This window comes from Mustela erminea, chromosome 2 (assembly GCF_009829155.1).
Source record: "Mustela erminea isolate mMusErm1 chromosome 2, mMusErm1.Pri, whole genome shotgun sequence".
Lineage (NCBI taxonomy): Eukaryota > Metazoa > Chordata > Mammalia > Carnivora > Mustelidae > Mustela > Mustela erminea.
Genome location: NC_045615.1, coordinates 128,447,456 through 128,461,456, shown reverse-complemented (window position 1 = coordinate 128,461,456; position 14,001 = coordinate 128,447,456). Strand labels below are relative to the sequence as shown.

General features: G+C 43.4%; 1 protein-coding gene across 1 annotated transcript in view; it reads right to left on the bottom strand.

Annotated features, from left to right (window-relative positions):
* NWD2 (NACHT and WD repeat domain containing 2) overlaps window positions 1–14,001 on the bottom strand; it is a 183,543-nt gene that overhangs the window by 104,330 nt on the left and 65,212 nt on the right. Inside the window, exon 2 of the mRNA XM_032334063.1 lies at window positions 8,807–8,895. Within this exon, the coding sequence (XP_032189954.1) occupies window positions 8,807–8,895 (89 nt within the window). The remainder of the gene's footprint in view (window positions 1–8,806; window positions 8,896–14,001) is intronic.

Below are 14,001 nucleotides of genomic sequence, written 5' to 3'. Positions count from 1 at the left end.
GAACACTCCCCCCACCCCCGCAAAGACAGAAATATGATAGCCTGTCCAAATGGAGATGACGGGGTCACGGCACCGTAATTGTGGCAGCCAAGAGAAATCAGAGATCAAGTACAAAAAGCACTTTGTTTTAAAGAAAACCGAGCTGAAGTTACTTTTTCGATGGTTCGTAACTACTTATTGACGAAGCAGATCTCTTTAATGAGTGCTCTTTTCACTGTGCGGTCTCGTTCAAGGTCTCCTCTCCCTGCTATAAGAAATAAAAAATGAGGATGGAAAGAAAGAGCTGCCTCATGTTAAGAATCTGAGAAAGGCTTCTCAGTGATTGTACCCAACTGGGACACTTAAATGTCACCTGCAAATGAGGATCTCTCGTTCTGTTTAAAGAAGGACTAATCTTCTTGGGTCATTTCCAGCCTTCGGTAATCAGCCAGCCACAATTTAGCAGAATGAAATGTTCAGCAAAGTAGAGGTCCTCCAAGTAAATTCTGGAGCTCCCTACAGTGCCAGTGCTCTATATTTAGGAGAAATATTAGGCAGAAGATTATCTGGGCACCCGACTAAAGGAGGAACAATAGTGCACTCTAGGGAAGTGAGGTGTGAGAATCCCAGAAGAGCCGTCCCATGCTGCAGAAAGAACGAGCCAACACTTTCGACCACACTGGAGCAGTGGAGGTCAATTATGACATCCTGCTTTCCTTGCCTTTCAGGTCTCTATCAATCTTCCTTCCCCCTTTCCACCAACTGGCTCCCAGAGGGGAGAAGGGTGATGTCACACGCTTACCGTCCTTCCACAGAATATCAACTCGGTTAAGACCTGCCCAGGCGCTGATGGACGGAAGAGAAATGTGGAGTGAGTGAGACAAATTGAAGTGCAGGCCTGAGCGAAACGACGTGTGATTCAATGAGAGGATCTGTGTCTCGCTTCAGGAAAAAAGCACGCATTTGATTAACAGGAAATGGAAAAGGGCCATGAGTTGACAATGTGGAGAACAGACCAAGGGCGTCCCAACAGAGCCTGTCAATTACAAAGCCCAGGAAGTGTTCTGTCAATGCAGGAGGCAAAAGGCATTTGGACATCTGCGAGCACGCAGAAAGGGAAGGAAAAAAGAACAGAGGAAGAGATGGGGCTTGACAGATTTAGAGGGCTGTGGCCCAGGAGCTGTCGACGGACCTTCGCTGTGAAAGCAAGCGGCTGTTCAAATCTAGAAATCATTTCCAAGGTGAAGCTCACGGAAGACTCATGGGATTTCATTTAACCTGCGACTTGGATGCCCGGGGAGAATGCGGCTTCTTAATTTTGTCTAAGATGAGTTTGTGCCTCCTGTCCGAGTCGCCACCCTCTGGCTCATAGGACAAAGAACTCTCAGTTCTATCCAGTCTAAACCTAAGTCTGAACTAAGTTTTCAAGGACTCTAGCAAGTGCTTATTCTCACCTCAGTCAAAATGCTGAGTCTTTCAAAAGACCAGGCTTCCCTGTTCCTCTGCTTCTTTTTCCCTAAGGTAATCTCCAGATGACCTCAGATCCTGAAGGGAAAAGGTTGGAGCTTTTGGGCACAGTCCCCCAAAACTGGTCACTGGCATCATGGCTGGACTTGGGGCGGTTGCCGGCCATGGACTGGTCTTTTCCTCTCAGCTTGGTCAGAGCCCGGACTGCTCAGTGGCCAAGCCAGGTCCCCTTCTCCTGCTGCAGATGGGCCGCCCCAGGCCTTGGTCCCCTGCTCTGTCTAGTTTATTAACCACAGACCTTTTTTGTAGCCACTTTTCTTGGTCACGGGGACTAACGCTGCCTCTACGCTTGGCATATGCAACACATGGTAACTGAAGGGACCTTGGGGAAGTTAAACCTCTGGTTGCTTGCTGCTGTGGCCATGCTATGGCTGGGCCTGTTGGCACAGGTGGTGTGCTGGGGGGAATGTTACTGTACGACCATATCTTTCTGGAGTCCTAAGTAGATGGCGGAGGCACGATGCCCTTAGAGCTACCTATCTACCCACTTATTTTCATTTATCTACGCCCAGCCTCTTTTCTGAAGCAGATCTCAGAGTAAGGAAAGGAGAAGAATTTCTACTGATTCTGCCTTTCTCTCTCCTTCTACCATCTCCCAGGGACTACATGGGGTAGGTTCTGGCTCTGCCTTATGGATAAACGGGGCCTTTTTCTCTGTATTTTAGATCTCTAGGCTCAGAGTCCTATGGTACTGCTTGACGTGCTAAGGAAATGATTAAAAGAATTTAGCGAGACCTTCTCTCAAGCCAACAGCCTGACCTTTAAGGTTTTTGTCTTTCTCGTACGTGATACAAGATTTCCTAAATATTCTCCCCATTTATATTCCTTCTGCACTAGACGCTAAGCACCCCTCAGACAGATAGATGCCTTTGGTCAGAGGTCTTCTGCTGTACTCAGAAACACAAAAGAAAAATGCACATAAATAATTTCATTATACTGGGTTCTTCATCAGGAGAAAAGACTTAAAAAGGCAAGAGGCAGTGACAAATTAACATTGGCTGTGTCTTCCATGTGCCAGGCGCTTTGTGTAATCTCACGACTTCTCATAATGATCTTGGAAGATAAACACTATCCCATTCATCTTACAGAAGGGTCAGCTGTGTCAAAGACATCAAGCAGTTTGCCTGGAGTCACAGAACTGCTAATTTGCAAACCCAGCATTCGAATCCTAGTCTAACAGAAAAGCACATACTGTTTCCACTAACTCCCATCATGACATAATGTGCTGTATTTTATTGAATTGCAAACATCAATTGCAGGCTGCTCCAATATTGTATGTCCCACTAAAAAAAGAAATGCACTGTCAATTACACCACGACGCACCATTTATTTGTAAGATGGATTCTATTTCTGACAAGCAAAAATGTTAAAAAAAAATACATCTAAGAATGAATTAAATCTGGTAAATACTGCTTAAGCGAAGGGATTCGAGCATCTGTGTATAGGCTGGCCCAGAAGACAAAGCACCCAGGGAGGGATAGATCAGGAAAAGGTTGTCATAGTCATTCCGCTATTAAGAAATGCAAGGCTGAGTAAAGACAGAGCCTTGTGAAATGGGAAGAAAAGGTGAACTTGAAGAAACACCGTAGCAGGTAAATCAACAGGAACTGGCAGTTTGTAGATTGTAAAGGGTGAAGAATGCACTAGAAGCCAAGATGGTGAAGTTTGGAAGACGGGAAAATGGTAATAATGGAGAGACTGGGAAAAGGGAGAAGGATGGTTTCCACCATTTCAGATACAGTAATATTCCAAAACCAGAGAAGTCTCTTCACCTAGCTCTGGAGGGAGAGAGCGGGAGAGGCAGACACGGGGATCGCTCATAGACACTAGCTCAGGGATAAGACAGCCTTCTCACTGGGGGTCTGAGGATGGAAAAAACTCAGGGTTTACTGGATGTGAAGTGAAGAAAAAGGAACGGGTTGATGAAGGATAAATCCTATGTACCCCTACAGAAGCTGGCTATCGGAAGGTGTTCTTAAGGAATGACAGAGCTCAAAGGCTCGACTCAAATGAAAACCACTTTCAAAATGGATGTGCCGTAAGTGCCCAGCTCAGTCAAGCACCCCCTGTTGGAGGTACCTGTCCTAACTGGGTTTACCCGGGAGTCAGATTACCAGTGAGGGTTGGGTGGGGTGGAATTATGAGTTTACAGAGTAGAAAGAGGGAGATATCTGGAAACTGGAAAAGACTTTTTGGGAAAGCTAGGCCTTGAGCTGGATTTTGAGGTTGGGGGCGGGGTGGGGAAGAAAAAAGTTACCTTTTTTTTCTTTTTGAAGATTTTATATATTTGAGAGATAAAGAGAGAGCACACACATGTGTGTGCACATGAGTGGGGAGAAGGGCAGAGAGAGAAGGAGAAGCAGACTCCCCACTGGGCACACAGCCCAACGCGGGGCTCGATCCCATGACTCTGAGATCATGATCTGAGCCAAAAATAGATGCTTAACTGACCGAGACTTTCTGAAAGTCTCAGTCTTTTCTGATGAGAAAGTCTAGAATGAGTGATCCATGAGATGTTCTCCAAGAGGGCAGGCTTGGAGCGCATGCTTGTGAGGGGAGAAAGGGAGATGAACTTGGACAGACAGCTGAGTCACAGTAAAGAGGGAGCCCCGTAGGCAGCAGGGAGCCATTAAGAGCTTTTAAGGAAAGGAATGGACAACATGACATTTAAGTCAAGATTGCTCTGGTGTGATGTACAGAAAAACTCAAGCAGGGCGACGATGGGGGCTGTTCTGCTTAACACACTTTCACTAAACCCCACTAAATAATAAACACTCTTTCAGGCCCTGGGGACTTACAAATAAGTGAGAACTAGTCTCTTCCTTAACGACTTATAACCATTTGGTGATAAGTGGGGAACAAGCTAAGATGCTTTTCATGTATCCAATTTTTGAAGCCACGAGGGTTAGAGCAGAGTCCCGGCAGCAGAAATGGAGCAGAAACCTCAGCAAGCAAGAGTGGGTGGCACCTGGGGCTCACATTCCCAGTCCTTTATTTACTGGGTCCTGTATCATCTGTTTTTTGCCCTCATCTGTCAGTATTTTTTGCATTTTATTCCTTTTGTTCTCCCTTTCTATCCCCTTCTCTGTAACCAAGGGCATTAACTGAACACTGCTAAGTCAAACACCATATTGATTAAAAACCCTGTCTTTTCTGAAGCCATGTGTGTTCTCTGCTCTGAGTGTGCTTGATGGTCCTCCCATTCAGTTGTTTCTGTCTCTGAGCGACAACTGTGTGTGTAATCACACACACAATTACCTCGAGTTCATAATCGGATGGTCTGCTTAGCTTTCTCATTAAATATTTTCGTTTAAAAATGAAAAAATTAGGAAACACTAGAGAACAGCCTGCCTGACAGGCATACAGAGACAACATTAGAAGGCCTTGTGTCAAATGTAACTCCATAGTCTACCAATTCGATACTATTTAACTCAAGGGTCTGCTGGGTGCCAGACACTGGAGCCACCACGGGGATACACTGAATAAGACACAATTCCAGTCCTGAGAACTTTGAGACCTTAGAGACAGATGATGAAAATTTGCCTCACCAGAGGTCTCATTCTCTCCAACACTGGCTCTACTCCACGTCATGATCACTTCTTAACCCGCACTACCCTCCTGCTTCTACCATTCCTTGCCCCCATACCAGTCCCTTCACAGAGCCTGAGTGACTTGTCTTCTCTTATAGGACTTGTGTTCAAGAGAACACAAGTCCTATAATGTCCCCTTCTCCTTTCTTACTCAGTACAGTTCTAAGTCCTTAATCTTGGCCCATAAGGTCCCACGTGATCTGAATTGGATGGCCTCTCCTGAAATTCTTTCCTTTTTTTTTTTTTTAAAGATTTTATTTATTTATTTGACAGATGGAGATCACAAGTAGGTAGAGAGACAGGAGGAAGCAGACTCCCCACTGAGCAGAGAGCCTGATGTGGGGCTCAATCCCAGGACTCTGGGATCATGACCTGAGCCAAAAGCAGAGGCTTTATAACCCACTGAGCCACCCAGAGGCCCCCTGAGATTATTTCTCTTACTCCACTCCACCCACATGTGGCTTCTTTACTGTTCCTAGAATATTCTAAAGATGCTCCCACCTCAGACCCTTTTCCTGGTTGCCTATGCCTGGATTTCTTCTACCAAGGCACCTGCCTGATGTGCTCCGTCACTTTCTACAGATCTCTGCTCAAAGTTGCCTATCACCGAGCCCTTCTCTGTCTACCTGGCACTCCCTAACCCCCTTATCCTGTCTTACTTTTCGTAAAAGCATTTACTCAATAGAATGCATCCGCCACTACTGGAGATTTGCTGTTTACTATCCACCTCCCCCAGTGATATTGGAAGCTTCACAAGAAAAGGGTCCGACTGGTTTGTTTTTGTATTCCCAGCACCTGAGATGTTTTCTGGCATGTGCTCAATGGTCAACAAAAGCTTCTCCAACACACTGTATGAGTGACTGAGAGTTGTGCCTAGGATTAGAAGGGGAGCAAAAAGGAGGGTACGTGGCATATCCTAGGAGGAAATGGGGGCTCCAAGACAGCTCCCTTAAGCAAGGAATTTTTGGACTGAGACTTCCTCATTCATATGCTCAGAAAGGCAGTCACTTCTCAACATATTCCCCTAAGAGTTTTGCTATGTGTGAGGCACTAGTCCAGGACTAGGCACGTAGCTGTCGCAAAGGCTGATGTGTCCTTGTTCTTGTGAAACTTACAATCTAGTCGGGGGGAGACAATAAGCAAGCCAATACGTGAAAAAGGCAGAATGTCCAATATTGACACATGCTATGCAGATAACTGAAAGAGGGTGGTGTAAAAGAAATCCCCTAGGAGGTCCCTTTAGAGTGGGTCACAAGGGAAGTGTCTCTAGGAAGTTACATTTTTGTGGCGATCTGGAGAGCAGTAAGAAAGCTCCCATGTGAAGATGAGGGAGTGACCATTCCTACAGAGAGAGAACAGTCAGGACGAAGCCCTTAAATGGCAATGGCCTTGAAGTGTTTAAGGAACCACATGCAGGATATTTGGCTACAGGACTGTAGTCAGGAGGAGAGGGGCCTCAGGATTTACAGGAAGAGTTTGAAGACCGAGCAGGACTTGAGGAATGGCAGGGGAAGAGGCGGGCTGCAGAGCTTCGTGGGAGGAGAGAACAGCATCCACAAAGGCAAAGAAGTTTAAACAGACTCGTATATGTTTGGGCGACTCTAGGGAATTCATTTCTTCTGGGTTCCATGCACAGCCAAAGACGAAATCTAGAGTACTATACAGGAAAACTGTTTTTTTTTTCTTTTTTTTTTTCATGAAACTTCCAGCATCTTATTTTGTTGCAGTTGAGAAAGGAGAACCATCTCAGTAGAAAACACATCTTCAGGGAGATCTATAATCAACCAACTAGAAGAAACTATACTAAAAAGTATATACTTAGAAGATTCAAGGATGATATATATTTGAGCTCCTGTTAAGCTCAGAAGGTGGGAAGCAGATGCAACCCTGTATATTTCTATTCCAAACACAACCTTGGATACAAAGCAGTCACCACTTCCGTTTCAGACACTGACTGAGGGAGTCACAGTGGAAAGCGGGGGGGGTTCAGTCCCAACTTTTCTTTGCCCAGTGCCGTTTCCACTGCTGCCCAGTATCTCAGGGACTCATTCAATGCACGTGCCTAGAATGATCCTTGCTGTCCATTTATTCTGTGGACCTTGCCTTCTATAGCTTTCCTCTGGCTTTATCGGTATTTTCCTGGGCCCACTTATAATTTAGAAAATATATTTTTCTTTATTTTCCTCTCAGCTAATCTTAATACCATGTTTCATTCAGGCTGGTCTGTGGCTTAACAAAGTCTTCCCTCTACCTAAAAAAAAAAAAAAAAAAAAGCATATCCAAACAAACTCAAACATGGGATTAATGTGCTTGGACACATCTCTTTCTCCATAGTAACTGAGTCCCCAAGGAGGGTCTAAGTCTTTGCGAATCTTGACAGACCGGAATTTTTGTAACAGTTGAGACCCTGTTATCAGTAGAACCAGGTTCTTCAGAAAAGGCAGAGCTAAATTCGCAATAAGGAATTTAATTTAGGTTCACCATTTATCTAGCAAATGGTGACTTATGAGTAACTTTTCAATCTGCGTGTCAGAATGGCCTGCTGCTGACTGACAGTAGGCCCAAAGAGTGAAACCATTTTGAGACCAACTCTTTTATGCCTCACACAAGAAAGCAGCATGAAGTATATACCAAGATAAAATATTCAGGAGGAAATAAATGAAGGGTGGATTTTCCTTCCACTAACAAAGATGTGTTTGGCAGTCTTAGGCCACAAACCTCTGGTGCATATTGCTCACCTACCAATGGAAACATAGTTAAGAGAGCCCTGGAGAGTTGAGAGGTTGTGAATGAGGCTGAAAACTTCTGACTAAACAATGCTATCTGTTCCAGCAGCCATTTACTTTTTAACTCTGGGGGATGTTCCATATATGCCCAGTGTTTTCTAGAACTTTTCTATGAGGTGGCAAAAATCAGTGGTGTCTCCGAATGCCAGGGTGTTCCTGAACTTGAGCAATGACGTGAGTAGGTATTGTTTCCTGAAAGGCTGATTTTGTTTTTGTTTTTGTTTTGGGCAAATGGCAAATCCCTAACATAGGAAAAAGGACATTTTACAATGTGGACAAAAACTAAAGGCAAGCTAGAAGGCAAGGGCTGGCCAGGCTGCTAAAAGAAAACACCTGGGAGAAAGCTGATCTCAATTTTTATGTGCAAATCATTTCTAGAGACCACAGCCCAGGGGCCTGCACTCAGCAATCTTCACCTTCCTGAGAACAGTAGAGACTGCGGAGAAGCAAATAAACATGGTTAGAAGGAGAAGATGAGCCAATACCAGGCAGGGGCCAAAAAATAGCATCAAAGTGCAAAGCACCAAAAATGAGTAAATATCTTTTTGAAGACGTTATTTATTTGAGAGAGAGAGTGAGAGAGCGATAGAGCATGAGCTCAGAAGGAGAGGTTCAGGAAGGCAGAGAGAAGCAGAATCCCACTTGGCAGGGAGCCCGATACGGGACTCGATCCCAGGACTCTGGGATTATGACCTGAGCTGAAGGCAGCTGCTTAACTGACTAAGCCACCCAGGTGCCCCCCCTCAAAAATGACCAAATATTTTATTTCCATTTCCCAGTGTTCCTTTTTCCCCATGCTTAAAGAAATAAAATTTTTCAGAGCTTAAAGCGTGTTTTTTCTTAATAACACCAATGTTGTGAAATAAGCAAGCACAAATGTTATTCAGCTCCCATGATTAAAAATGAAATTAATATCCGAGTTACCTGAAATTCTAATCCATAGTTTTCTCTGCAGAATTCTCTCAATTTAGGATACACATTTTCTCTTAGTGCCTGTCTTTCTGCTCCCGTGTCTGTGGTAGAAAAACAAACACATAGAAAGGAAGTTATGTCCACACATAGGTATTTCTGGAAAAAAAAAATGTAAGCTTACAAGCTAATATTAGCACTAACATAACAATCCAGTTGGGTGCTGACTGTGAAATGGTGGGATATGTGACTCCTGGGGGAGCAGGAGTCCGCAGGAGACCGCTGCCAGACGTAAGAGCCCGTGGGATAGATAGGAGCCCCCGTGGTCAGGTCCATGTGTGCTGGCAGAGCGGAGAATTCACATTTGAGTCTTGATGCCCACCCAGACCCTAACATGATCTCTTGAGTAGCTGGACCACGCTGTCTTTGGAAGAGGCAGAAGGAAAAACCATAGGATTATTGGCTATCAGTGTTTTAGCCCCATGACATGTAAGAGCTACACCATCACACACACACACACATCGCACACACATGTTAGTTTACTGATTCCAAATAGTATCCAAAATTTCTATCATTTGTATCGTATTGACAAATAATTCGACTTCTACAAAATTCAGTATAGTATCCATGCATTCAGGATAGCAGTTAGGAAAGACAAGTCATGGAGCCAATTTCCACACAGCAGATCCCCATCTGGTGGATGTGACTGGCCAGCGGTTGAGCAGAGTAAATGCTGCTACCTTGGGCACCGGAGCTTCCTGTTGTAGGGCTAATTGCTTCCTGTGTAAACTCTTTAAAATCTTTATTTACTATCATGTCCTTAATAAAAACATACAAGAAGAAAACCTGAAGCTAGAAGAACCACAGAATATGTACTTAATGTTGATTATTTTGCACAGAAAGGGGTTTATTTCTGAAGCCCCCAGTGCTTGGTAATGCTCTGTATCAAGGATGATGCTATAAAATGTTTACAAGCAAAGCGAGGCTGTTCCTTGCCCCAGCACCTTCAGTGAAAGAGGAAGACCGCGATTTTAAAATCAGGTTAATGTCTTCTCTCATGAAAAATGCTGTTTGCTAAATGTACCTCAAACCCAGCGTAACTATGAAATATTTGCATACCACATTTATAACTAAAAGCCAGTTTCAGAGACTTTCCTTATTATTCTCAAGTTCATCTGTCCATGCAAATTCGACCATATGCTGTGCTGACCTACTCTACTTTCCGACTATTCTCAAGACTACTTCAAGATGGAAATAACCAATCTCAAGTGTCTGAAATGCAGTTGCAACCTCTCAGAGTGACAGAAGCCGTGTTTACCAGGAAACCAAAGACTCGCAAGGCTTCTAGGTTACCTTGTGGTCCAAATGGATAGGGTCTTTTCTAGCCAGGGATCCAACATGGTCCTGAAGTCCAAAGCAGGAGGACAACATGGAGGAGGGGTGCATCTTAGCAGCACCCTCGTGTGGTCCCAGCCCCACTGGAGGTTGTATATGCAGTGTTTACATGAGCGATATCATCTTAGGACCCGAGGCCCACTCTCCATCCCATTTTAAGGGCTGAAAACATTAACTTCGCAACAAAACTAATTAATATTCAATCAATCTCTCTAGAAGGCTATGGGTATTTAAAACACAAATAACAGAAGTCACTTAAAAAATAAGCAAATACTACCAGATGCGGAAGCTGGGAATAATATGTGTAATATAAATAGTAAAATTGTATTATTACATAATTCAACAGGATTATGAGATGGTAAAATAGCATCAAAATAACACATGGGCATATTTTTTTATTTTGTAAAAATGTTAATTATAACTCATGACTAGATACTGCTATCTGAATGTGGCATAGTTTGATGATCAGATAGAAACAGTCTGTAATATTTACTGAGCACTTACTATAGTTATATACTAAGTATTTCTATGTGTATGTTCTTAGTCACTTCTGACAACTCTATGAATAGGTAAAATTACTATTCCTTTTTAAAAAAATTATTTTATTTATTTATTTATTTATTTAGAGAGCACAAGCTGAGTGAGGGGCAGAGGGGAAGGGAGAGAAAGAACCAGCGGCAGATTCTGCGCTGAGTGCAGATGAGCCCAACAAGGGACCCCATCCCACGACCCTGAGATCACGACCCACGCTGAAATCAAGAGTCAGATGCTGAACTGACTGAGCCACCCAGGTGCTAGTCCACTGTTGTTATAAGAGGAAACTGAAATGCAGAGGGGTTAAGAGACTTGCCCGACGTTATATGACCTTTAACTTGGAGAAACTGGACTTGAATCTAGAGAGCCATTCAAATCTAGAATATTCCATAGTTTGCTCTAACAACAACAACAACAAAAATATCTGCATTGGTGCAAAGACTCAATCTTCGAAAGTGACACATAGGATACCTTCATGGAATACTTAAAGGATCCTGAACTCCCCTCTCAATCTGGACTCTACCTCCCTGTTCCCACTCTAACACCCTTTTATCCGTTCTCCACAGAGAAGCCCCACTGATCTTTTATAAATGCAAACCAGATCCCATAAAGCACTCCCCAGCAGTTCCACAGGGCACCTGGAATGAAATCCACACTCCTTACCTTGGATGTTCTCCCTCTCCCAATCGGATCTCTCACCACTCCGCAGATGATATGCCTACTCGTGGTCTCCCCTGGAGGGAGCCTCTGGAGGAAGCGAGGACTTCCTCCTGTAATGCTTGTGATCATCTCATGGCATCTCCTGCCATTCAGGTGTCAGCTTTAGAGCCACCTCCTCAGAGAGACCTCTCTGAGCCCTCCACGCACTCAACCAACTCTCTGTCCTGTTGCCTTTCAAATTCTTTGCACGTTACTCATCACTACTGTTGCTATTCATTTACTATCAGTCTCCCCCAAGACAACATGAGCTAAGAAAGAGTTACAACCTTCTTCTGTCTCATTCGTTGCTATATCCCCAGTGATGAGTTGTGCTCATCTGAGAAATGAGTGAATGAAAAAAATGCCACACATGCACCAGTGACCAGAATGAGCTGACAGGCAAGGCTTCTCTGTAATTACCTCCAGAAACAGAAGAGCTTGCTACATTACAATTTGTCCTTGGATGGACACAGAATCAAGAGTATAGGAAATTCTGTGAAATAAACGATAGGGTTTAGAAAGGTGGTTGGTTTCATGAGATAAGTGAATGAGAACTGAAATACTGATTTCGTTTTTGGTTTCTGTGTTTCTGGGAGAACACTAACACATTTTACCAAATTATGTTGTACCTTCCCAAAAGTGTGAAGGGAGTGTATGCACATATCTGATACTCTGTGTTATTACTTGTGTTACAAAAATGACTCAGATTTTCCTGTATTTGTACTAATATGTGATGATTGGCTCTGGAAATGGAAAAGTAATTAAGATAGAATGGATTAATTATAATGGGTGACAGATAAGCTGGCTTAATTATATTAAAAAACCTGATTCATACTAACAGCAAATCCGGATGGTTGGCAATTAAGTAACATCAGAATGTCATAAACAGGAAAAATTAAGTTGCAGAATGTCACACATAAAAAAGGAACCTCTTAAAAAAGTACAGATCAGAGACAAGGTATGTCATCACTGATTCTACACAGTCATCAAATCCATTTTTATCTGCCCAGTTCCTTATCCCTTTGAGAAGACGCATTAACATGTGGGTAGCACCACTACTAGGTTTTAAAGGAGTTGTGTTCTAAATAATTCCTCACTGATTTCAGAGTTAATGACTAGTCTCTGTGCAGTGTCTGAGTTACTCACAGGAAGAGCCTTAGTTGAGTGAGTGTTTTTTTTCTAATTCAATTAGTCAACATTAGTTGTTAGTTTTTGATGCAGTGTTCAGTGATTCATCAGCTGCGTATAACACCCAGTGGTCATCACATCATGTGCCCTCCTTAATGCCCATCACTCAGTTGCCCCATCCCCCTGCCCATCTCCCCTTCAGTAACCCTCAGTTTGTTTCCCAGAGTCAAGAGTATGTCATGGTTTATCTCCCCAATTTTTTCCCATTCAGGTTTCCTTCTCTTCCCCTATGGTCCTCTGTGCCATTCCTTACATTCCACATGAGTTAAACCATGATGACTGTCTTTCTCTGACTGACTTATTTCACTCAGCATAATGCCCTCCAGTTCCATCCATGTCGATGCAAATGATAGGTATTCATCCTTTCTGATGGCTGAGTCATATTCCATTGTATAAATGAATCATATCTTTATCCATTCGTCTGTTCAAGGGCATCTTGGTTCCTTCCACGGTTCGGTTATTATGAATATTACTGATAAGAACATTGGGGTGCAGGTGCCCTTTCTTTTCACTACATCTGCATCTTTTTGGGTAAATACTCAATAGTGCAGTTGCTGGGTCATAGGGTAGCTCTATTTTTAATGTCTTGAGGAACCTCCATATTGTTTTGCAGAGTGGTTGTACCAGCTTGCATACCCACCAACAGGGCAAGACAGTTCTGAAGGAGTATTCTTAAAAGATTTTACTTATTCATTTGAAAGAGGGAGAGAGAGCATGAGAAGGGAGAAGCAGACTCCCCAAGAAGCTGGGAGTCTGATGTGGGACTCGATCCCAGAACTCCAGGATCATGACCTGAACTGAAGGCAGTGGCTTAACCAACTGAGCCACCCAGGCATCCCTGAAGGAGTATTCTTAAGCCCATTATTCCACTTTATGAAGGCTTTAGATTAATTCCAAATTGCTATTAAAAAAAAATTCATTTAGGATCCAGCACACATTCTTTGCTACGACGGCTGTTCCAGTTAATGAATGCTATTCCAGTTAGTTCTCCCAGGTTTCTACACTTACTTCTGCCGGGTTCTCCCTCTTCACTTATGTGGCCTGTTAGCTCATGATTCATCTGAACATCCTATCTGGTTTTTGTTGTTTCTGTTTGGGTTGATTTCTTGTTTGGCAACTTCCCAGAGGCTGTCTCCTCTTTACACCTTCTAGGCCCCCTGTGCCCAACCAGTCATGCTGACCCTTCCTTACATCAGTATTAACAAATTCTGTTGATTTTATCACAAACATCTTTTGAATTTGGCCAGTCTCTAGTTTTTCACTCATCATCTCTTAACCCTGAGGTTTCAAAAGTCTCCTCTTTGACCGACTTGTTACCTACCCTTCCTCACTGCAGTCTTATGCTCCACAGAGCTGCTGGAGAGAAATCCAAGACAAACCAAAAGCAGTAACTA